The sequence below is a fragment of the Chenopodium quinoa genome, unplaced genomic scaffold, assembly GCF_001683475.1.
Source record: "Chenopodium quinoa cultivar QQ74 unplaced genomic scaffold, ASM168347v1, whole genome shotgun sequence".
Lineage (NCBI taxonomy): Eukaryota > Viridiplantae > Streptophyta > Magnoliopsida > Caryophyllales > Amaranthaceae > Chenopodium > Chenopodium quinoa.
In genome coordinates this window covers 6566025-6589932 of record NW_018744704.1, presented here as the reverse complement: position 1 = coordinate 6589932, position 23908 = coordinate 6566025, and the positions used below count along the sequence as shown (strand labels likewise).

The window sequence follows — 23908 nt, the reverse complement described above, 5'->3', positions numbered from 1 at the left end:
AGGTTCCCTAGAGAAGGATCATTTGCAATAATCTTGCTTCTCCAAAGAGTCTATTCATTACTTGGCTTGCAGTTAGGAACAGACTTGTGACTAAAGATAGGCTTCAAAAGTGGAATATACAATGTGACCCTGTCTGCTTTCTCTGCAATCAGAACTTGGAAATTGTTCAACATCTGTTCTTTAACTGTGCTTATAGTAAAAATGTGTGGATGCAAGTTCTCAAGCTGTTTGGTTATCAGAGACCTATTGGTCAGTTTGATGCTAAAATTATCATATAAAACATGCTATTCAAACCAATCACTTTTGAAGGTATCTAGCCACCTAAACGTACCTTTATTCCGAATCTCAATCAACATTTCGCACTTTCAAAGTTCAATCACGAATACACCTTGCAATTAACATAACCATAAGGTTATCACAACATCTTTAAACATAAACCCAAATCTAATGTTCATGGAGTATAAAACTCTTTTTAAAAATAATACTTTAATATAAAATAAGTATTTATATTTTAGAAAAATAACCATGAAGAAAATAAGGGAATAGGATTAAAGAGAATTGAATTTGTGTTGGAAAGAATAGGGAGAACTTGCAGAGGCCATAACTCCTTCGATATAACCCCGAATTGGGTGATTCATGAACCTAACCTCAAGGATTTTTCAAGAGGAACAATTTTTTGTGAAATAGAAAAACCCCAAAACCAATACGAAGTACCCGAAAATTAGCTTCTAATGTATACGGGCTGATTATGTATGAAAAGAGTAGAAAGAAAAGTATGAAAAGGTTTAGGGAAAAGAAGAATAAGAGAGAAGAAGAGAATTGGGTTTTGGTGTGAAGAATATGAGGGGGTATTTATAGGCTAGCTCATGCAAGAATTATGGTAGGAGAATGTAGGAAGAATTATGGTAAATGCTTTAAGGAAATTACTTGTAGGCGAAAACACGTAATCCGCACCGATTCAAAACCCCCATTTAGCACCGGTTTTGAACCGGTCCTGATTTGAGGGGGTGCTAAAACCCTAGACATTTCGCACCGGTTCAAAACCGGTGCGAAATCAGACTTTTGGCACCGGTTCTGGATGAAAACCGGTGCTAAATACAGGCGGTACATAAACTGGCCGTGGATCCGAAAAAGAAGCCGGTACGACAGAAGAAGCGGAACCATGGCGAAGAAAGAAGTCAGGCGGCAGCCACCGAAGTTAAAAAATTACTTGATGCAGGGTTCATTCGGCAATGTTACTTCCCAGACTGGGTTGCAAATGTGGTGCTTGTTAAAAAGCCGAATGGCATCTGGCGAATGTGTGTAGACTACACAGACTTAAACAAGGCGTGCCCCAAAGACAGTTACCCTCTGCCTAAAATTGATAACCTGGTCGACTCAACAGCCGGCCATGCTTTGATGAGCTTTATGGACGCCTACTCTGGTTTCCATCAAATTCCTTTATGGGAGAAAGATCGGGAGAAGACGGCTTTCGTCGCTGATCAGGGGTTATACTGTTACACGGTCATGCCGTTTGGTCTTAAGAATGCCCCGGCCACTTTCCAGCGAATGATAAACACACACTTTTCGCACCGGTTTTGTGTTAGAACCGGTGCCAAAAGTCCCCAAAAAGAATTTTTTAAAAAACTTTTAGCACCGGTTCTTTCCAAAACCGGTGCCAAAAATGCCCAAAAAAAATAAAAAAATTAAAGAAATTTTTTTGCTTTTTTCACTTAAATTGATATATAAACACTAACATATATATAAAATTACATATTTTCATTAAAAAAAAGACGTAATATTACAATTTTCGTCCAATAAAATAAAATAAAATCTGTTTGTTTTTCTCTTGTGGTGTTGCTGTTGTACTGTTGCTGCTGCTTTGGTTATGCTGCTGGTTGTGTGCTGCTGCTGCCATTGCTGGTTTGTACTTCTGCCTGAATCAACATGCAGAACCACGAAAAAGAATCAGAACAAACACACTACATATGTAGGAGTAAATTACAGTAGGGTACACTTACAGCAGCTGATTGTCTGTTTAAGTAGTAGCACTTTCAGTAGTAGCTGATTGTCTGTTTAAGTGTGAAACCCCAAACATTCTCTGCAGAATGGCCAGGAAACTTAGTCAACTTAGTGAGCTATGAAAAATCAATGCAGAAATGTGGATACAACATGCAACTACACAAATATAAAATTATAAGAGAAAAAGTAGAAATTCAACACTATGTTTAGTTAAAGCACAACCACATACCGGAAAGAAATCAGCCTCATATGCTGCCCAGAAACATATCACCGTCATCATTGCCAAGAACTGCCAATGACAATTCCAGTGGCAAAAATCTCAGAGAGCTTCCAGCAGCTGTCTGGCATAGGAGATGGCTTCACCCTATCCTTCGATATGGTCATAATGGTACCTGAAGGCCAAAATCTTAGTCAATCAGCAAGAAAAAGCACGCCACATATATTTGAGAAGCTCTTCAATGGAACAAGTGATTTTAGGAATAAGGTATATACAAAACTTCCACATAAAAGGATCAGTTTCCAAGTCATCAAAGTTGCTTTTGGAACAATTTTCCATAGTAATCATTCCTTCCTCTGATAAGGAAAATAGAGTATTCATCTGTAATTCTGTAATACTGGAGAGGTGGGAATTAAATGTCAGTTTTTCTTTAACAGATGCGCAGGGGTAGGGTATTGCTTTCCTTTTTCCTCAAACCACCCAAGATAATAGATTACAAAATGCACAGTTATAGCACAAATGAGAAACAAAATCCCATAAAGAAATGAAAGAGGGTTCGGCAACTAAACTAAAGGTGGGGGGGACAAGTACATTATACAGCTGACTTTAGGGTGTCTGTCTTTCTTGCGAGCCAAAGATATTTCCAGTTCATACCAAATCTCAAGCCTCATTTTCCAAGTGGCTTTATCAATAAGACAAATTTCTCACCCACATTTTTCATAATCTTTCTTTCATTTTTGTAACTAAAAAAACAAGAATAAAGTACTAAAAACCTGAAATTCAGGCCACTTGGAACAGATAATAATTTAATAATGAATCTTTTGGTCACATGAAATGAGAATCAAGTCTTGTAAGATTGATTAGCTTCATTTTATAATACTAGTTAAAGTTAGCTAGATCATTTCCAAGATGCAAGCGAATCACAGAAACCCGATAAGTCATTATAAATTTAGTGCTGATCATGTGCATGAACATAGACATGAAAAGGCAGAAACAGGATTTAGTCACTACTAGACTTGTTCAGCTTAAAGGAATTAAGTTCGGCAAGCTTGCAACATTGAGCTGTAATGCTGTATTGTACTTTTCTAATGGTGAATGGCCTGTTTCCTGGTTCACCACCAACCTGGAGACAGACTGAAATAAACCCAACAGATCTCAACATACAACTGACAACAAGGGCCGTCTTGGCAGTTCTCTGAATCTAAAGTGTCATTTTCAAGGTGACATGCAGGATGATCACAATAAATTTTTCACTCAAAGATCACAAACGATTCTGACATCGACATTGATCGGCTTTCTGCAATCTATAATAAAACGCAAACTTGGATCCACATATAAAACAACCATACTTTTATTAACAACCATTGATAAACTCTGTTATCCCCTCCCTAGGAGCAATACATATATGTAGCACAGTTATTGAGCCATTCTAGTTCTAGAGCATACATAAAGTTAATACGATATATAAACACCATCACCCTAACAAAGAATTCATATAACATGAGTTCATAGTAGGATGCAGTCACCACTAGTTCTGAGGTTTACCTAAAATGCAGCAGCCATTTCACCTGTACGAGTATGGACATTCCAGGACACTTTTGAAGCATCATCTGACTTTCCAGAGTCGAGAGCAACAACAGAAAATATTGCACGGAAAGCACCACAGACTATGGCAGGAGTGGTACAGTTGGTATTGTGAGAGACTCTGACTATTTTGTGCAATCCCAACCTCATCCCATCCACAGGACATGAGGACTCCACATTACATGCCTCTGCTATCACACGATTCAGAGTTTTTGAATAAATATCCATATCATTTAGAAGATACCTAAAGGACACAAATGTTTCTATGATGCTCGTGCCTAGAATGCTTAGTGCTCGGTTGTTCTCCTCAGAAAATGAAGCATGGGTCATTGCACGTCGAAGAAGATCAATGCGATGAAAAGTATAGCTGAAATAAAAGAATTCAACCACTATAACTATTCCATGAACAATATGGAACTAATCATATAGAAAGAAAACTCAAATGACAACAGAGTACACATTTTTGAGCTAGCATACAATTATTGATGATTGAGGGTTCATCCCATCAGTTTCTTATCAATCATCACATATTCTCTTCTCAATTCAAAAAACCTTACACTGACAAGCTCAGATTGTTTCTAGAAAAAACAAGACTACTTTAATTAAAACATACGACTATATCACAAGAAAGGTTTCGAGTACCTTCAAAGCTTTTAAGAACTTGGAAGTGCCACTCTGTGCAATAGTTCCCAAACAATCAACAAGCTCCTCTTTTGTCATTCTAATTACCAGTATCCTTAAAGATTGAGATACATACAAACTCAGAATTCGATAATTAATGAAATTACAGCATATCGACGGAATGAATGCATACCTAATCGTGATGGTCCCATTATCTGGATCAGGTTTGATGCGTATTTCAAGCTCCCCTGCTTCCCCGAGTAGAGAGGGATCGGTCACACTTGAAAATCTTATCATTTCCTAGCTTCCATAATTGCTGATTTCTGCATATTTGGAGTAGTTTCACCTAGAGGAAAAAATTCAGGAAAAAAAAAAACAAAACAATTGTATCAAGCAATTACGTAGACATTGCTGTCAATATCAGGATCAAAATCTTGCAAAGCAATTTACCAAAAGTTCCATTGTTGTCCACTACACGAGACCTGACAAGTTTTATCAATTCATTTGCTTCTTTCCTGGTCAGAGAAAACATCAACTGACATGAACATACAACTCCAAATTGAACTATAGCATATTAGATGGTATAACTATCATCACAGAATTAAATGTTGAGTAAACTGATAAAAAGATATGAAGTCGACCATATCTGCTGTAAGTGCCAGACAGCAAAATGGGGAATAAGTTGATTCAGTTAATTGTTGCCTGAAGTGAATTGTTGATTCCAAATTTTCTGCCTCTTTCTCCTTTCTCCCCTCACTCTATTTATACTAATTCTAAAGACTATTAACCTGATAATACATTGGAATCAGTTATTTATACCCTTATGGCTAGCTAAATTAGCTCATAGGATGGAGCTGGCAACTATTCAATTTTCTGGGAAGCTATTTGGAAGACGAGCAAGAAGAGCAATGAATTGAAGAGAACGGTGAACTGATATATAAAGAGGTGTGAATATTCATAATCATGAGTTTCCAAGCAATTAAATTTACTTTCTAATGCAAGAAGAAGTATCATCATAATTTCAAACTATTTGTTCATTTAAGATTTTTAAAAGTAATTGAAATTTTGATCATTTGCCATTACTGCAGGCAACAATACCTTGCCAAACCGGATAATGAGAGAAGCTATCCCAGGATGCATATGCTCGTATATTTATCACTGCAAAAGATCATGTAATAGATTAGCTCAAATGATTATATTTTTATATTGTATACGAAGTACTCTATATAAAGTAAGGAAAAATAAAAGTTAGAGGGACCTTCTAGCCAGGGATTAACCAAACTTAAAGCTGAGCATGACTTTGTGTAACGTTTAAAGCTTGTATAGATGTATGATATAGGGTATACTATTGCTTACGAAGGATGAATTACCATAAAAACGAGATATCGAAGGAAGAAATACCATGAAGGAAATCTAATCCATACAAGAATCAAGTACTAATTTATCTAAAGCTTTTCCTGATTAGAGATGGCAATAGCCATAGAGGGTATACTACTACTTACCGAGTTAGCAAAGATACTTTTAGAAGATATTAAAACGATACAATAGTCTTTAGTATATGCATTTCGGCTGTCAAAATTTGTTCAGAATAACTATATGCATGAAAAAATTTAGTAATCATGCAAATGCAGAAGGGGATTCTTCTTTTTCAGAAAAAAGGTCTAACTACCAAGAGCATTATTCACATGAATATTGTTATAACTTTTTAGCTCCAAATCAATTTTGAGAGAAGAAAAAATAGAGCACATTGAAGTTTATGAAACCATATTAATGGTAATCTGGGCTTCAAGCCTTCAACACAGTGAGCTCTTGTGCAATTTACCTTTGGAAAGCCTAACTATGGTTAATCTTTGTGCTGCACAAGTAGCATTGAGTGTGGCAGTAGTCACTTCTTCCTCTAAACCCTTACCATCACAAATGCTTTAACTTTGTTTTTGAAGACTATCTTTCTCACATAATTCTTCTAAGCTCAGTAAACTCTTAAATATCTTGATCTAATACGAAACAATCTTGTTACAACTCTTACAAGCAACTTTGAAATTAGTTTAATAAGAACAAACTTTCTACCTAACATAAATTCTTGAAATTAGTTACACCACAACAGCTTTGCACAATTGCATCTCATTCCTTGCAATTTTATCCAATATTACACCACAACAGCTTTGCACAATTTCATCTCATTTCTTGCAATTTTACCAAGATCAGCACATTCTCATTTAGATGCCATATAAGATTGAGAAACTACATAAATCGGAGTACTAATCAGTTTTTGTATTTCGCACTTAATTAGTTCAAAAGACCTTGATCTGTTTGATTAATACTGTAATTCTATCATAATATCAGTATCATATATAGAAGTATTCAGTTTCGCAAAATTTTATTACAACAAATCAAATAACGTCCAAAGTTTTAGCACAAACTACAAGTAAAAGGACCTCAATGCAATAGGGACAACAACAGCAATATTTGAAGCTAATATCTTCAGTTTCCTATCTTTGAAATATCCCTGCCAAAAACTAGAGTGGTTGCCCAGTTTACAGCAACATAGAATCTGTTTCTCCAGCTAAGTACACGCGTTAGATATGCTGAGCGCCAAATCAGAAAGCTGAGGAACCCAGCAATGGAGAACCATCAAGTTCATAAACAAATGCCCAAACGAGAACCATCAAGTTCATAAACAACAGCAACAATCAAAACCCTAAAACAATTTACTATTGTTGAATGCACAACTCGAAATTAAAGTCACAACAGCAAACCACAAAGAACAGAAAACCCTAAATCAACGACTAACCCTAGATTGCAAAGGAATTCAATAGATTAGGAAGACCACGAAATAAATCTTACCTCGAAGCTGCTACAATAGAGTTGGAAAGCTCAGAATGCGCTTCAATGGAGGTGAGAAAGCTCAGCAGAATGCGCTTCAATGGAGGAGAGCTATGGAGAGAAAGAGACGAGTTGCGGCAATGGAGGTGAGAAAGCCCAGAATGCGCTTCGATGGAGGACGTATAGCTATAGGGAAGGTAGGCGACAACGAGGGGGGTGCGAATTGAATGTGGAAAAGCTAGAAGGGGAATGAAAACTGAATTGAAGGAAGAAGAAGATCGAATTTCACGATTAAGTGGTTTTTTTGTTTAATTTACAGCACCGGTTCGAAACCGGTTGTAAATGAATTTTCCCACCGGTTTGGTCTGAACCGATGCGAAATCCTTCTTTCCCTCTTTTTTTTTTTTAATAAAAACATTTAGCACCGATTCAAACCGGTGCGAAAACCAAGATTTAGAACCGGTTTATAAGGAACCGGTGCGAAAAGTAATTATCCAAATCCCGCCCAATTTTTTTTTCCACCGGTTTTTAAGAACCGGTGCGAAAGGGGTGTCTTTTTCATTTTTTCTACTAGTAAAAGAGTTAAAGAATTATGGAAAGTCTAGGTTATGGTGATTAATTAATGAAGAAATAAGGTAAGTATGTAGTCATGAAATATTAAATGGTAAATGACTTTGCTTGGGGCATAATCAAGAATGATTTAAGGTAGGGAAATAAGATGATCAAATATTTAGGAGATGAAAAATAAGAATTAAGAAAAATAATAGAATTGAGGAAGATAATTAAAATACAAAAATTACCAAATTAATTTTGCTCAAAATACAATATAGTGACCAAAAATTTGAGCTTTCCTAAGCTCATATTTTCGGACCTCCCTTTAAATATTAAGGCAATTATTTTGCTAGTTTTTAAAGAATAAAATGATTGCGTAAATAATATATTTTGTATAAAATAAGTAATTAAGAAAATAACAATTATTCACTAAATAAATTAACTAAGAAAATCATATTTTCTACACTTAGAAAATCCGAAAATCATAGCTTATTATTTAGGAAATTCGAACTTCTTAATTTAAATAATTAAAATATAATTTTGTTTAATTAAAATATCCGAAATATATATATATATATATATTTTTCGGTTTTTATTAAATAATATATGGATAATAAATCTTATCCAAAATCCAAAATAATAATTGAGTTTTAAAATGTTGTTGGCGCCAAAATTCAAATATCATTTTGGCTCCAAAATTCAAATAAAAATAAATTACTAAAATACCCTTTTTAGAAAATATTAATTAATTAACTTGAAAATACATCTCAAAAATACGGGGTATTACATAGAGCTCCATATTTAATGTAACATCTCTTCATTCTGTTGTATCAATGTCATTTGGGAGGTATACATATGATTATACGAGAGCATATATGAATATATGTAACAATTTTTTTTTTAAGCAAACTATTTTTGTGTAAATATAATATAAAATTGAATGCAACTTTCTTATGAGTTTTTGAATCGAGTAATAAATTACTCGACTAACAGTTTGAGTCGAGCATACGCAGGTCGAGTTTTGACCAAATAAACACATTTTGTAATTTGAGCAAACCCTTGGCTAACTCGATTTGAGTTGGGATTTAATCAAGGTTAGACGAATATTGTTTCAACAACTTGAATGTATTAGTTCATTAGTGGGACCAACATGCACCTACATGTTGCCTATATAAATGATTGCTACGTAAGTAGTTAGCCCTTCACCACACAACCATCTCCCCACTTTTGAATCCTTTTTTTTTTTCTTCTAAGATCCATTGAAATGCCTAGTTTACCACCCTTTTCAATTGGTTACCACCTACAAATTGCTCCAGGCACTACATATTTCTGGGCCAGGGAGAAGAAATCTGGTCCGAAAATCAATTTTAACAACTATGTTTTATTTCTATAGTGAAAATGGTTGTATTTCACCTAACGAGGTAGATTTATCTGATTTGTGTTGCGGAATGCAATTGCAAATCTTGATAAGGTCATGCTGGCCAGGATGGATAAGCTGATGATGCTAGATGAGTCTGGGAAGGTCGTTCCCGCTCATTTGCCAAACACTGGCGATGTCGTAGTCCTCCCGGAGATACAAAGAGTCATCCCGTAGATAGAATTCGAACCCACCGAGTATGAAGGGGTGAACAAGCTCAGTCCTAAGTTTTTGGTTGATTTAATCGACCCAAAGCCTGTCATATCTCGTAAGGGTCCAATTTACTCCCTTACTTGTACAGCATACAACACGGAAGATGGATGCTTAAGTGATGCATTCCAGATTCTAAATGCTCGTGCCGATGTGACGAACGTTGCGTTCATGGTGTTCCGCGCCGAAATTATAGATACGAACCCATTAAGCCGCTACCATGTCATCCTGGTGACTCTAGAAAATGAATCACGTATGCCGCTTATAGAGAGGGGTACAAGTATAATTTTGTGAAATGCTAAGCGCATTACACACCCATTATTTGAGATTGATTTCAATTGGGCTGTTCAAATGCATAACCCAATGCTTGTCATTATAACGGAAGCTCGAGTGTGGAAAATTACATGTGAGCGGATGATGTAGAAACTCAAGACTGCTATGTCGTGGAAAGTGAAAGAGACCAAAACCCTTGGTGGTGGGACTATTATCATGTGGGATGCTAAAAGGGTTCAAGCTGAAATGCTTGTATCAGACTCTCCAAATCATGAGCTTCGCGTTTTAGGTCGTGTTGGGGCAATAAAGGTATCGAGTATCTTTCATATCGTTTGTGTTTATGTCTTGATATTTTATTTTTCACACAAGTCTTGATTTAATATAATATTATGTTTTAATTTGATTCAAAATATTATAACATGTTTATGATAATTAAATAATGTAGCATGAAGCTGCTGGGCCAAGTTCAAGGAAGGGGTGAAGAATCAAATGGTTGATAACAACTAAGATGTATCAAGTGATGATGCCTGCTTGATGATTGCTTAATAGTAGTCAGTATTAGAATAAATAGTTGTTTAATTACTAAGTGATAAATGTTTATGTTCAACAAGTACTACGTGTTTAAGTACTACATGATAAATGTTTATGTTTTAAATTATAAGTTGTTTTTATATGTGAACAAATGTACGCCAAACCTAATGTGTTAATTGGATACAAATATTATGTTTTAAGTTTGTATTCTATGGTTTGGTGACATATATTAATGTATGTTTAATGTTTCCTTTTTTGTCCAGAGTCACATTGAACTATTAAAGCTTAGTGAGCCAAACAACTAAATTAAATTGTGAAGCAAACAACAAAATAGTTTATCATCTTGATATTATTTATCAACGAAAAACGACTATTTAACTAATAAATATTTTAGCTACACGTTTGAATGACACTTTAAATGGATTTAATTCAAATTCCTATGTTGTTTGTACATCACAATTGTTTTGAAATGTGAATAAACCACTAATGAATACAAACATAAAATAGAACTTTGAAAAATAAAAAGTAAGAAATATCTTGTTGAGCAGACACGTAATTTTAAACAAATTCAAACATAATACATGATTATTTGTAAGTATGAAGTAAACAGTGTTTTTTAGTGCAGCATAATATTTTTTTTGCGGTGTTTTAACCAAATGATATCGAAAGTTAATCACCAAATTTCATCAAGCTTGTTGATAAATAACAATTGCACATAATTAATATAATGTGTCATCATTTTGTTGGTTCTTTTCGATAATTTACTCAAATATCACAATATGAATTAGATATCACGAAGTATTAGGGGCGCAATTAAGAATAATAATTTCATATATACTTCACTTTGTTCGCTTCAAACCTCATTTATCAGTGTTATGATTATACCTTTTTATTTTTATCAATGTTTTATGTTTTATCGTTTTATGTTTTATCGAAAAAGGACTTTAATTAAATAGATTTTTTACCTCTCCCTTTTTTGGATATTTCCAAAACTTAGAGAGAGACATCCGTTTTTTAGAGAGATAAACTCTGCCAACCGCCTGTATACCTTGCAAGCAGTTGCTTTCATTTCACTACTCACAGCCGGTACACCGTCTGGGTAGTTTGCAAACAGTTATTCTTTTTCCAAGGGGTAAATCCGGTTATCTCTTCTTTAGAACCGCCTGTGTACCCTTCAAGCAAGCTTTGGCATTTCAAGCGGGTACAACCGGTCCCCCACCTGGGCATCTTGCAAGCTATTATTCAGTTTCCGCCTGTTAGTTCAGCCGGTCACCGCTAGACTACTTCGCAGCTCATCTCATAGGTACCACTTCACCTCTTCTCAACCCTTTTAAATATTTCCGTTTGTGTACATTTTGCTCCATTAATGGATTCACCAATAGCACACACGGCACAACATAGTTTAGAGGGCAGTCGATCCCCTGGTACAGCTGAGTCTAGAACCAGGGGAGCCGCCTCTGGGTGCCTGGATCACTCTTGCTCATCTCCCAATCCGACCGTCTCCATGTCTGTGCAGGACAGTATGGCCACGACTAGGAAGACGGCTATAGATCCGGAGTATAGGGAGGAGAGCACCAAAGAAAAGCCGCCTAAGGGAGATCAGGCTGAGATGGAGATCCTCCATGGGCACACCCAGCACACCCAGTGATGGGATTCTAGAGTCCAAAAATGGAGACGGGGGAGAGGCCGCCTCCATATCTGGTCAGGAGGAGGCGGATGGGAGTGCCTTTGAGAGAGGAGGGAGTGAATCCGCCTCTAGGTCTGGCTCTGTAGCCTCAAGCAGCTCTCTAACTCTAGATGTGGATAGTGAGGAAAAAGAGAGGCCAACATGGAATAATAAAGGGGATCCACTTCAAATCCATATTTTAGCCAAAGATAGGGCAAATATGGAGAGGCACCTAGAGACGGTTAAACTCAAGCGTCCTCTGGGTACGGGATATACCATCCGGGTGTCGCCTGAGTTGGGGACCATAGCCTGGAATGCCGACCAGCAAGGCGCCAATAAATGCTTCGGCTGCTATGAGGCGGCATTTTTGGCTGGGCTTCGCTTCCCCCTTCATAATGCAATAAAGGCTATCCTTAGAGGGTATGGCCTAGCGTGTGGCAGTTAACCCCAAACTCCTGGGTTAACATTTTGGGCTACATCGCCGCCTGCGAGATGCAGGGTCTTCATCCCGGCTGGGGGGCCTTTGCCAAGATGCACTATCTAAGCCAAAGTCCAGGCGGGTGGAGGGCATGGTACACCTTAACCACTTACCCAAAATACCTGATGACCCTAGACAAACCGTCTAAGTGGTCAGACTAGAAAACCACTTCTATCTGGTTTCTGCCCCTACTAAGCAAGAAAACTTTGAACTTCGCACATACAACCGGAAACTAGACCTTCTCGGACAGAAGTGCAAGTTGCCTCAAATCCCGGATGAGGATTACCAAAAAATAATAGAGGCGGGGTTTTTTTGAACTTACAACCACCACTCTCTCAACCGGAGAATTAATTAGTGTACCCAAAAACTGGGTACCTTAACATGAATTTTTTAGGGACGAGGCGTTTTTGTCTACTTGTGGGTTGAGCACCTAATTTAACAGACGTATGTAGATTATTTTTCCGGCTATGATTTTTCCGTCTCTATCTTTTGTGACTTGTATTTTTCTTGCTCGATGATCTAACAGACGGTTTTCTTTTGTAGTAACTGCATTAAACATGCTTCTGGTGGACAAAACGCCTGCTAAGTCCGCCGCAGACATCCGCAGGGAGAATGCGGAGAAGAAGAGAGCCGCGCAGGCGGCTAAAAACAAGGTATTAACCGCCTGAACTAACTTCCAATTTATTGCTTTAGTTCTCTGTGTGCAAACGGTGGTAAACCGTTTGTATAGCTTGTGCCTGGTCCCAGCTTCATGCCTAATTTCTCACTTGTTTTCTAGGAGGGAGACAAGGCTCCTAGATCCCTTTCCAGGGTCATCAGACCGAGGTTTGGTGAGGAGACTTCTGGCAAGAAATCCAGGAAGACCTCGTCTGCTCAAACGGCTTCCCGGGTATCTGTTGGAGGAAAGAGTCTACAAATATGCTTAGACCTTGCCTCCTAGTTGGATGTTGTTGCAGCGCCGTCTGGTGTCCTGCCTCCTAAGGATGTAGGCGATCTGAGCCTTCAGCCGCCTCACCAAGGTATTACTGAATTCTTCAACTCCCTTGAGCTTGGCTGACCCATGCGGGTCAAGTCACATTCTCGTCTTTAGTCAGAAGGTTCCCCTGGCAACCGACAATCTATTGGAGGCGGTTACGCTGCTTTCTCACCGTCTCTTTCTGGTGCAAATATGTCTCCCCGATGGTCGGATGTACAACAATTTTCTAAGGCCATGCTGAAAGCCGTCTCCAAGGAAGACAAGGAGGCCATCCCAGGCATATATGCGTTCAATGTTGACCGCATCCTAGCCCAACTGGCTGAGGTATGAATGTTTCACTTTTAGTTTTACTGACTTCTTAGTATTAGCCGGCTGCACTTTAACACTTTTAATGTACAGACGATGCTGAGGGTGGAGGGGTTGAAGAAGTCGTATGCTCGAAAACAGGAAGAGGTAAGGCGGGCAAAAAGAGCCACTATTGACACGTCTGATGTTGCTCAATATCAAATGATTATTCATGACCTCATGACTAAGTCCGAGCTTTTGCAATAGGTGGAATCCCTCAAGCGGCTTGAAATTAAAATCCCTCAATGAGGCTAACACCAAAATCCATAATCTGCAGGCGGCAGTTGACAACGCTGAGCTCGAGCTGAAAAAGAAAGATGATGCTCTCAAGTCCTTGGATGAAACCAAGAAGGAGAACACCTCTTTAAAAGCTGACAATGACTGCCTGCTGAAGGAAAGGGCCACAACTGAGAAAAACTTCAGAGCCACATTGCAGGCTGATCATAGCCGGCTCATCGAGGAGAATGAGCACGACTGTGAAAAACCGCATGAGGATGGCCTGGTCCCTCCTGAGTCCAGAGGCGGAGTACAGCACCTGGGAACTTGCATACAAATATGCCGATCTCGCTATTCTGGCTAAGGAAGAAAACCAGCCGGAGCCCGAGCCCTTCCAGGACTGGCTGAAGAAGGAATCCGCAGCCGTCAAGGAGGAGGAGGAGGCGGACTCTGAAAAAGAGGAGAAGGATCATGAGGAAGTTCAGGAGACCTCTACCCTGGTCCCACCTGCCAAGGATGCGACCTTTACCCCAGCTCACTGATTAAGCTACTTGTACTTCCGACCTACGTGCCATGTATTTTATATTTTTTCACCGGATGCAGATCCGATTAACAATTTCACTCCTGTCCTTTTGGCCTACTTTTAATGAAATTTTCTACTGGCTGCTATGTCGGTATTTGTCAAATCTTGCGTCAATCTTTCAATTCTTGCAATTTTGCTAAGTATCCGAATGCATGCGGGTTTTTGTTTTTTAGCATTTTTTGTTAAGTACCAGAATGCATGCGGTTAACCGGTTGCACCAGGCTAATTTGCCCCTGGACGGATGCGCACTTTGTTTTCTGGCATTTTTGTTAAGTACCATAATGCATGCGGCTCATCAGATACAACAGGTGTATTTTGCCCCTAGACGGGTGTTTGCTTGGTAATTGTCCCGACCCAAGCGAACAGTCGTCCAATAAACATCTGGATCGACGCCAAGCGGTCACTGACTGTCTCCGAATCAATTCTCAATATTCATAATAAGAGGCGGTTTTCTCTATGGCGCCTGGGTTCCAACTTTGAATTTTTTTAATCAACCAGCTATGACTTACCTCTTGGGTTTGTCAGTCTTTTCCAATTATCTAATAGCAAGTGGCCATTGACCGTGTGTAGGTGTCATAACTAAGTTATGTTTTAGCTGCTAAGGTTTTGACTTAACGTAAATTTTCAATTATGATAACTATTTGTATTGCTACTGAACAATGACCGGTTACATCCAACCAAGATATTAGTTACCGTTTGTATCGCCTTAGAGCAATAACCGGTTATATCCAGGTCTCAATTGATCATTCAAACGACTGCGAGTTATCTTAAATCTAGACAATCGGTAGGGCCGTTTGTGTTATAGTTTATAGAACAATGTACCACCCAAATGGGAGATGTCCTCTTCGACGAATTCACCCGAATGGGCGTCGCCGGTTGCTTGCTCATGTTGGAGCAAGTGACGGTTTCAAGGATGTCTGGCCATTGGCCTCATCAGTAGCTGCTAAGTATTTGACTTAGCTTATCCACTCATGTTGGAGCACACGTAAAGAATTTATACAAGTCCGTCTGTGCATTGTACAAATGGTAAATATGCAGAAAGCAACAAACGAGTGAAAATAAAGCTTCTTTTCATTGATAAACTTTATTTACAAAAAATTTACAAGTCTCAGAAGTATTACTTTTTCAAGTTGTCTACGTTTCAAGTTCTGGCTAGCTGCGTGCCTTCTGGAGTTTCCAGGCGGTAGGTGCCGCCTCTTACTTCTTCGTAGATCCGGTAGGGGCCTTCCCAGTTGGGAGTCAACTTCCCTTGCTCATTAGCCCTACCAGTTGCCTCCATTTTTCATAACACAAAGACCCCCACTTTTAAGGGTCGTTTGGGTACTCTTTTGTTGTATGCTCTTGTCATTCTCAGACGGTAAATCTCATGACGCAAGGCAGCATTGCCCCTGCGTTCAGGAAGTGAGTCCAATGTTAGCCGCATGGCCTCCCAATTTTCCTCTTCATCATAGAGCATGATTTGAGGAGTTGGTTCATGATGCTTAATAGGCAAGACGACGTCTGTACCGTATGTCATGAGAAACAGGGTTTCACCAGTTGTTCTGATGGCCCATAAGACATGAGGCAACTCATCTGCCCATATATCGTCAGCCCTTTCAATTTTCTTCTTAATGTCGTCTGAGATGAGTTTGTTGAAGGCTTCAACTTGGTCGTTTTCTTGGGGACGGGCGATTGAGGCAAAGTAATGTGAGATCCCTTGATCCCCCCAACCAGCTCTTGAGGGTAGGAGTTTCAAACTGAAGGCCATTGTAAAAAAAACCATAGAGATAGGTACCCCAAACCGGGTGATAATGTTCCTCCAAATGAAGGAGATGACATCCTTTGTCTTTATGCCCTTGAGCGTCGTTGCCTCTACCCATTTGGTGAAGTAATCGACGGCAACTAGAATGTACCTCCGTCTGCCTGAAGCAGGCGTATATGAACCCAGAATATCCATGCCCCATTTGGTGAATGGCACTGCGCTGTAGATAGCCGTTAGATCATGATCGGTGGACAATAAGTCGTTGGTCTACTATCCTAGATCAAATTTACAATTTTTATCTCCTAACTCAACTCTATCAATTTCACTTAAGATAGTGGGGCAAGCTAGGGTCGATTCCCAAGGAAACGGGGGGTTGAGCACAATCAATACGATATCTAGGACAAGTTGCTAGTGACAAGAAAAAGGGGTATTATGGGTTGATGTTTAAGACTTCTATGACCAAACTAATTACCAAAAACAGGAACTGAGTTAAACTAAAGACGAAGGGATTGAACTAGGAACTCTAAATGAAAACAAAGGACAAGATTATAGCGATATCAATGGCAAAAAGCACTAGGGAGAGGGGGTTCCAATCATGACCAACAAGACACTAATGAAAATCAATAAGGAAATACACCAAGGAGTTCAAACTCTACTCAAAGCAACTAATTCTCATGCAACTACTTAAAGCAATTTGATGAAATCAATCAACCCTAAACTAGATCATTCTCATGCATCTAATCTAGGACTAAACAATGGGGTTATAGGTGTACACAATAACTCCAAGCATACTTAAGCACAAATCATCAACTCAAGGTAGAATCCAATCAATAATCAATAGGAACTCAAATAAACATGATTTTGACCCCCTTCCCTAGCTAAAAATCTAAGCTAGAGAAAGGAAAATACCCATGACAACCAAGCTAAATAAGTATTCAATCCTAATGCAACCTAGCATGATTCTAAGTCAAAGAGAAATCAAAGAAACTAATAAAGCATGAATATTTATGAGGAAAACATGAGTAAAAACAATAAAACTAAGTATTAGGGAAATAAGAGAAAAGATTACTATTATAAAAGTTAAAGGATTACCCAATCATCAAAGTTATTGCAACAATCTAGAAGAAAGCTTGAATATTTGATTACAAAGATTGAATCTTGAAGACTAATGTTTTCTCTCTCTAAAAGACATGGATTTTCTCTCTCTACAAATGTTTTTGATGCCAATGGAATAGTGAATCCCCTTGAAAACTCTAGCTAAAGACTATTTATAGTCTTCTATTATAATGAGGAAAATGGGCAAGGGAGAGGGCTCTCCAAACAGGCTGATGCACCCTCTCCAAGCTGGGTAGGAGGTTCGCCAGACCCAGGTTGCCGCGCCCGCGGGTATTCTCTACCGTGCCCGCGGCCATTAACTCCGCGCTCGCGGGCCTCTGCGCCGCGCCCGCGGCTCGCCATCTCCAGAAACTCGCGTTTGATCTAGACATCCCTGTCCGCGCCCGCGGCCTTGCATATCAGCGCGCCCTCTCCCTTTTGGCATCTCCACTTCCTTGGCAATCTTCCTTAGCATCTCCACTCCATCTGGCAATCCATAATTCGCGCACGAGTTCTAGGAGCTATCAAAACACACAAATAAAAGGTAAAAAGTGGAAGAAAAGATAAAAGCGAAGGGAGAAACACGAGAAGGAGCTAAAGTAACTAAAATAGAATAAAAAGTGCTAAGAAGAGGCATAAACAAGTGGCAAATCGGGGGAATTCTCTAATGAAAGAGGGTGAAACGGTGGCATAAATGCCGCTCATCAGATCAGTAGCAGGACGGTGTATGAGTTTACCGAATTTTTGACACTTATCACACTTCTTCACCATTTCCATGGCATCTGCCTCTAGAGTGGTCCAAAAGTAGCCTTGCCGCCTGGCCCTTTTTGCTAGAGTCTTGCCGCCTATATGTGATGCAAAAAAGCCCGAGTGCAGATCTTCTAGAACCTCTTTCCCCCTTTCTGGGGTAACACATTTCAGCAACGGCTGGAGGTAACCCCTCTTGAAGAGTTCTCCATTATGGATTTCAAAACTTGTTGCCCGTTTCTTCATTGTAGCCGCTTCTGAATTGGCATCCGGCAAAGTTTCGTCTGTCACATAAGCCCAGATGCTATCCATCCAGGTCAGGCTTCGGTCAAGAATTCCTATGGGATCATGTTCAATACTTCTCTTTTCCATGACTTCCCAAAAGACTAACCTAGGCGTATCACAAGAGGCGGATGATGCCAGTTTAGAAAGAGCATCCGCCTGATTGTGTTCTGACCTGGGCACCTGACTCAGGTGAAGTTCGTCAAGTATCCAGCCTCATCTTTGACCGCCTGCAAGTATTTGATCATAGCCCGATAGGTGGCCTCATAGTCACCATGGTATTGGCTAACAATCAGTTGTGAATCAGAACAGGCGTCAACCTTTCTTGCCCCTACCGCCTTACACATTCGAATACCAGCTAGCAGGGCCTCATATTCTGCCTCATTATTTGAGGCTTGAAACTTGAACCGTAGCGCATATTCATACTTGTCCCCTTCTGAGGACTGACATATAACTCCTGCACCACATCCATGAATAGTAGAGCTCCCGTCTACATACACTTTCCAAACCTGGTCGAGATTCTCCGGCTCAGCCGACCTTGTCATTTCGACAATGAAGTCAGCAAACGCCTGATCTTTCATTGCCTTCCTAGGTTTGAAAGTGATTTCAAGACTTTGCATTTAAATAGCCCATTTGAGCATCCTACCGGATGACTCCAAAGTTGTCATTGGCCGCTTGAGAGGTTGATCTGTATAGACCACAACCGAATGTGTCAGGAAGTAAGGTTTTAACCTCTTGACTGCCATGAAAAGTTCGAGCCTAAATTTTTCAACCATGGGGTACCGTAGTGCAGCATTTCGAAGAACATGGCTAATGAAATAAATCGGAAGTTAAACACTGTCTCTTTCAGCCAAGAGTACGGCACTGATGGCATGGTCCGAGACGGCCAAATACATGTAAAGCACCTCCTGTGGTAGGGGGCTTACCATCCTTGGCAATGAATGCAAGTGCTCCTTTAACTTCTAAAATGCCGCCTCAGCATCCTCTTCCCATTCAAATCTTGTTTTCTTTTTGATTGCTTGGAAGAAATAAAGGCACTTGTCACCTGACCGGCTGAGGAACCTCCCCAATGCCGCCAGACAACCGGTTAACTTTTGAACTTCTTTGACAGTGCGGGGTGACTTCATGTCAATTAGCGCATGTACCTATTTTGGGTTGGCTTCTATCCCCCTTTGATCAATCAGAAATCCGAGAAACTTCCCAGACTCAACACCAAAGACACACTTCTTGGGATTGAGCATGACCTTGTGCCGCCTGAGTGTGGTGCACATTTCTCGGAGGTTAGTAAGATGATCTGCTTGTTGCTTGGATTTGACTATCATGTCATCTATGTATGCCTCTACATTCCTCCCAATTTGATTAATGAAGACTGTGTTAATCATTTGTTGGAAAGTAGCAGGCGCATTCTTCAAGCCAAACGACATCATAGTGTAACAGAATAACCCCTGATCAGTGAAGAATGTCGTCTTTTCTTGATCTTTTTTCCAAAAGGGTATCTGATGAAAACCTGAGTAGGTGTCCATAAAGCTCATCAAGGCATGACCAGCTCTAGAGTCGACCAGATTGTCGATCTTTGGAAGTGGATAGCTATCCTTCGGACATGCCTTGTTTAGATCTGTGTAATCAACACACATACGCCATGTACCATTCGGCTTTTTCACAAGAACAACGTTTGCTACCCAATCCGGGTAGTAACATTGCCGAATGAACTAAGCGTCCATCAGCTTCTTGTCCTCGGCGGCAGCCGCCTAAGACCTCTCCTCACCGTGATTTCTCTTCTTTTGCCTAATCAGCTTCTTTTTTGGGTCCACGACGAGTTTGTAGACAGCAAGATTCGGGCTGATGCCTAGCATCTCTTCCACTTCAAAGGCAAAAATGTCTTTGAATTCTTTCAACAGTTGGTGCAAGCCCGCACCCAACTTCGCAAGAGCAACCGTTCCCACCTTGACAGTTCGCTTCGGACGTGTATCATCGAGGGCGATGTCAATATTTTCACCAGCCGGCTGGGGACGGAGATCATCTGACCGTTCCCTGATCAGTGATTGCTATTGCTTTTCTTTTTTGACAGCCACCAACTGGTCCGCCTTTCTCTTTTTGCAGGCTGCCTTAGGAGCAGGCGCAGTTTCCATGAAGTCATCCAGGTCAGAGGGCTCTTCGCCTTGGCCGGATGAGGCCACAGTAGGCTTGACATCTGAGAGATAACATTCCCTTGCCGTCTTCTGATCCCCATTCAGTGATCCCACTGACCCGTCATCCCTCTCAAATTTCAGAAGTATTTGGAATGGGATGATGACAGCCTTGGATTCATTGAGGGCAGGATGACCTAATATCAGGTTATAGGTAGTCAATTCTTCAACAACCAAGAACTTGATGACCATATGGCATCCTTCCCCCTTCTCTCCTAGTCGGATGGGTAGGTCAATCCTCCCCACCGGATGCACTACTCCACCCCCAAAACCAACCAAAGGGTGAGAGACTTTGTGCATGCTGCTGGGCTTGTACTTGAGCTTCGCCAACCACTTACAGCTGATAAGCTCAGACGAGCTCCCGGTGTCAATAAGGATCCGGCCCACTCTTTGGTTGGCGACCTTGCATTCAATGACTATGGGGTCATCATGTGGCCGCCTGACCTTACCCCTGTCCTTCTCATAAGTGATGATGAATTGACTTCCAGCCGCCTGATATAGTCTTTGGTGGCCCAGATGGTTGGACCCCCTCCAGCAAAACCGCCTGCTATAGTATAGATCTGCTCTTCGTCAGTGTCCGAACTAATAGCAAGTTGGTCTGCTTTTTTGGACGGCTGTCCACCGTTAGTCTCTAGGGTCACCTTGGACTTTAGAACGTAGGACTTCAGTACCCCTTTGTTAGCAAGACGGTCCAACGACCGCTTGAGGCTATAGCAGTCATTGGTGTCATGGCCTATATCCTCATGGAAGTGACAATATTTGTCCTTGTCCCAACTTTTGACAGGACTTTTAATTGCAGCCGGTTTCTTAATAGTCACCTGGTCTTTGATCTCGATGAGGATGGAGTAACAGTCCTTGTTGAACTCGTACTTAGAAACGTATGGTTTCAACTCTTTCTTCTTCTTCTTCTAGGATGGCTGACCAGAATTGTCCGCCACCCAGACTTCTTTTCTTTCCTTGCACTCTTCTTTTTTAGTCGGCTTAGCAGACCAACTCTCTTTTTTGTAGGACTTTTTAGAGTCCGACGGCTTTTTGATGGCACAAAGCTCAATCGCCTGTATATAGGCTTCCACCTCCATCAGAGCCTCTTAGAGGATGGAAACCCTCTTTCTAACAAGGTTGAACTTAAAGGTCGACCCGTCTTTTAAACCTTTGAAGAAGTCTGTGTAAGCCACTTCATCAAACAGCCCTTGAATCTGAATTCTCATCAAATTGAACCGCCTGACATAGGATCTTAGCTCTTCTCTATCTCCTTGCCGTATATCACCTAAGTCTAGGCTTGTTTTCTTTGCAGGGATGTTCATAGAGAAGTTGGAAGCAAACAAGTACGCCAGCGTCTTGAAGTTGTTTATGCACCCAGCTAGCAGGTTTCCAAACCATCGCTGGGCAATGTCCTTCAATGTAGCCGGGAAGCACCTGCACCAAGTGGCATCGTCCAACCCCTGTTGGTACATGAGGTTGGTGTAGGCCATCAGGTGGTCTTCAGGGTTGGTGGTACCATCATAAGTACCCACCAACACATTTTTAACCTTGGTCGGCTGGGCCGCCTCGGTTATTTCCTTGGAGAACGCAGAAGGTTGTTCCCCAAGTTTGAGCAGACGAAGCTGTCAGTCCAAAGGTTGGACATTCTGTGCCACCTGACCCCCAAAGAGAGCCGGCTGCATATATTGTTGCCCATACGGCATGTATGGCTGCTGAGGCACATACTGAGCCGAATGGATTATCTGAGGGCCAGAGTGAACGGACAGGCCGCCGGACTAACCCTCTCGGTTTGATTGCGAATACCTCATTAAAGTATTCTGAAAGCTGTCTAGGTAAGTCAACGTTGAGGCCGACTCAGATAGCTGTTGACTTTTCTTTCGTTGGATTAGCATCTAGGCATCCCAATAAGTCTTCTTTGATCCATTCGGCTGAATTTATCGGATGGCTTTCCTTTTTCCTGCTTCAGGGAAATGGAGTTTGGATAAATCAATCATGGGCCCATCCGTCCCCTTTGGCTTAGGGTGAGGGGTAGGCACACGATCCTTCACATGCTTCTTCCTTGAGGGAGAATGCTTCTTGGCCGACTGACCCCTGTTGGTGCCAGTCGTCTTCTTGTTTATCAGGTCCCTGATTTCCCCTTTGAAACTTGTCATGAATTTCATGGGTTCGTCACTTGTAACGGGGACAACACCATCCACCGCCTGGGGTTGTCCAACCGGCCTGACGGTTAGGTTGCTTGGACCAGCTTTGTCCTCGCCCCGTTCCCTTGTTTCCTTGGAACGGGTGCGTCTTGCTCTGAGTGACCCGTCTGGGGCCACATAGGTGTCGGCATCGAGGTCATAACTACTGTCTAGGTCTGTATAGACCTCTACTCCGGCCAAAGGCCATTTCTCATTAGCAGGCAGTACAGACTCATGCGAAGCCATCTTAGAAGTACTCTCCCCACAGACGGCACCAAATGTTTCGAGGTTTTTTAATGTTTTGCGGGAGAGTTACAATTCCAAGACTGGTCTCTGAACGCTTGTACCTGCAAAACAACGGAGACTCCGATTCGGTGGAGTTCCTCCTTTGACGATCAAGTTAGAACGTGTAAGGAGTATGTAAAAAGTGCGGAAAGTAAAGTATCTTCTCGGATTCCGAGAGAATATCTGCAATTAATGATTGCTCTGTTTTTTGTGAATATTTCTGAATGTGTCCCATGATGGGAACATCTCCCTATTTATAGGTCTCGAAATGTGTGCCGCCATCCTAGGTTACGGAAACCTAGGAAAGGTGGGCTTCCTTGGGAATTGGGTTTTTTATTTTTATTTTTATCTTTATTCCATGTACAATCAAAATGCAATAAGAAGGGACTAATCCATGTGAAATGGTATTAACACTAAGATTTGAGTGTTTTTTTTTTACAACATCCAATAAAATCAAAGTACAGAGATTGCAAACTTGGCAATTTCATTCCCACTAAAAATATTTGTAAACATTTCATAACACCCTAAAATAAATAGCTTGAAAATTAATCCACCATCATCATGCCAAATTCTTCGATTTGAATGTTGTTGTTGAAGCCTAGCTTCATTTCTGTTTTCAACAAACAAATCGTTTCCAGAAAAAATTAACCCTAACCAGAAAATCATCATATCAAAATGAAAATCAAGATCAATGAAATTACATTCAAAACCCTGACCCATATAATTAAAATTCAAAACCCTAACCTAAAAAATAATCATATCAAAATGAAAATCATTATCATTGATTACAAAATTATGAAACTAAGATAATTAAAGAAAGCAAAAACAAAAAAAAAATTAAAATCAGGGGTAGAGGGTAAGATATGCATACTAAGTGCTATAAACCGGATCTTTTTTAGCAATTTTTTGGGGCTTTG

The 23908-nt window shown here is 40.3% G+C and overlaps 1 protein-coding gene and 1 long non-coding RNA gene across 2 annotated transcripts; both read right to left on the bottom strand.

Moving 5' to 3' along the window:
• Window positions 1-3218: 3218 nt before the first annotated feature.
• LOC110703025 (protein NUCLEAR FUSION DEFECTIVE 2-like) lies at window positions 3219-4132 on the bottom strand. Its single transcript, XM_021880782.1, has 2 exons — window positions 3787-4132; window positions 3219-3352 (listed from the first exon to the last, which is right to left on the bottom strand). The coding sequence occupies exons 1-2, from the start codon at window positions 4130-4132 to the stop codon at window positions 3219-3221; spliced, it is 480 nt and encodes a 159-aa protein (XP_021736474.1).
• Window positions 4133-4446: 314 nt separating this feature from the next.
• LOC110702976 lies at window positions 4447-7466 on the bottom strand. The gene is made up of 5 exons (XR_002507642.1): window positions 7268-7466; window positions 5522-5581; window positions 4874-4938; window positions 4617-4769; window positions 4447-4538 (listed from the first exon to the last, which is right to left on the bottom strand). It is a non-coding gene; the product is annotated as an uncharacterized LOC110702976 (long non-coding RNA).
• Between the last annotated feature and the right edge of the window lie 16442 nt (window positions 7467-23908).

Bases quoted from the DNA above. Each gene is read 5' to 3' on its own strand.
- LOC110703025 (XM_021880782.1), bottom strand. From the start codon at position 4,132: ATGACCCATGCTTCATTTTCTGAGGAGAACAACCGAGCACTAAGCATT. The intron at 3,353-3,786 runs GTGAAATGGCTG...GGTTTATTTCAG, and splicing joins GAATGTCCATACTCGTACAG to TCTGTCTCCAGGTTGGTGGT.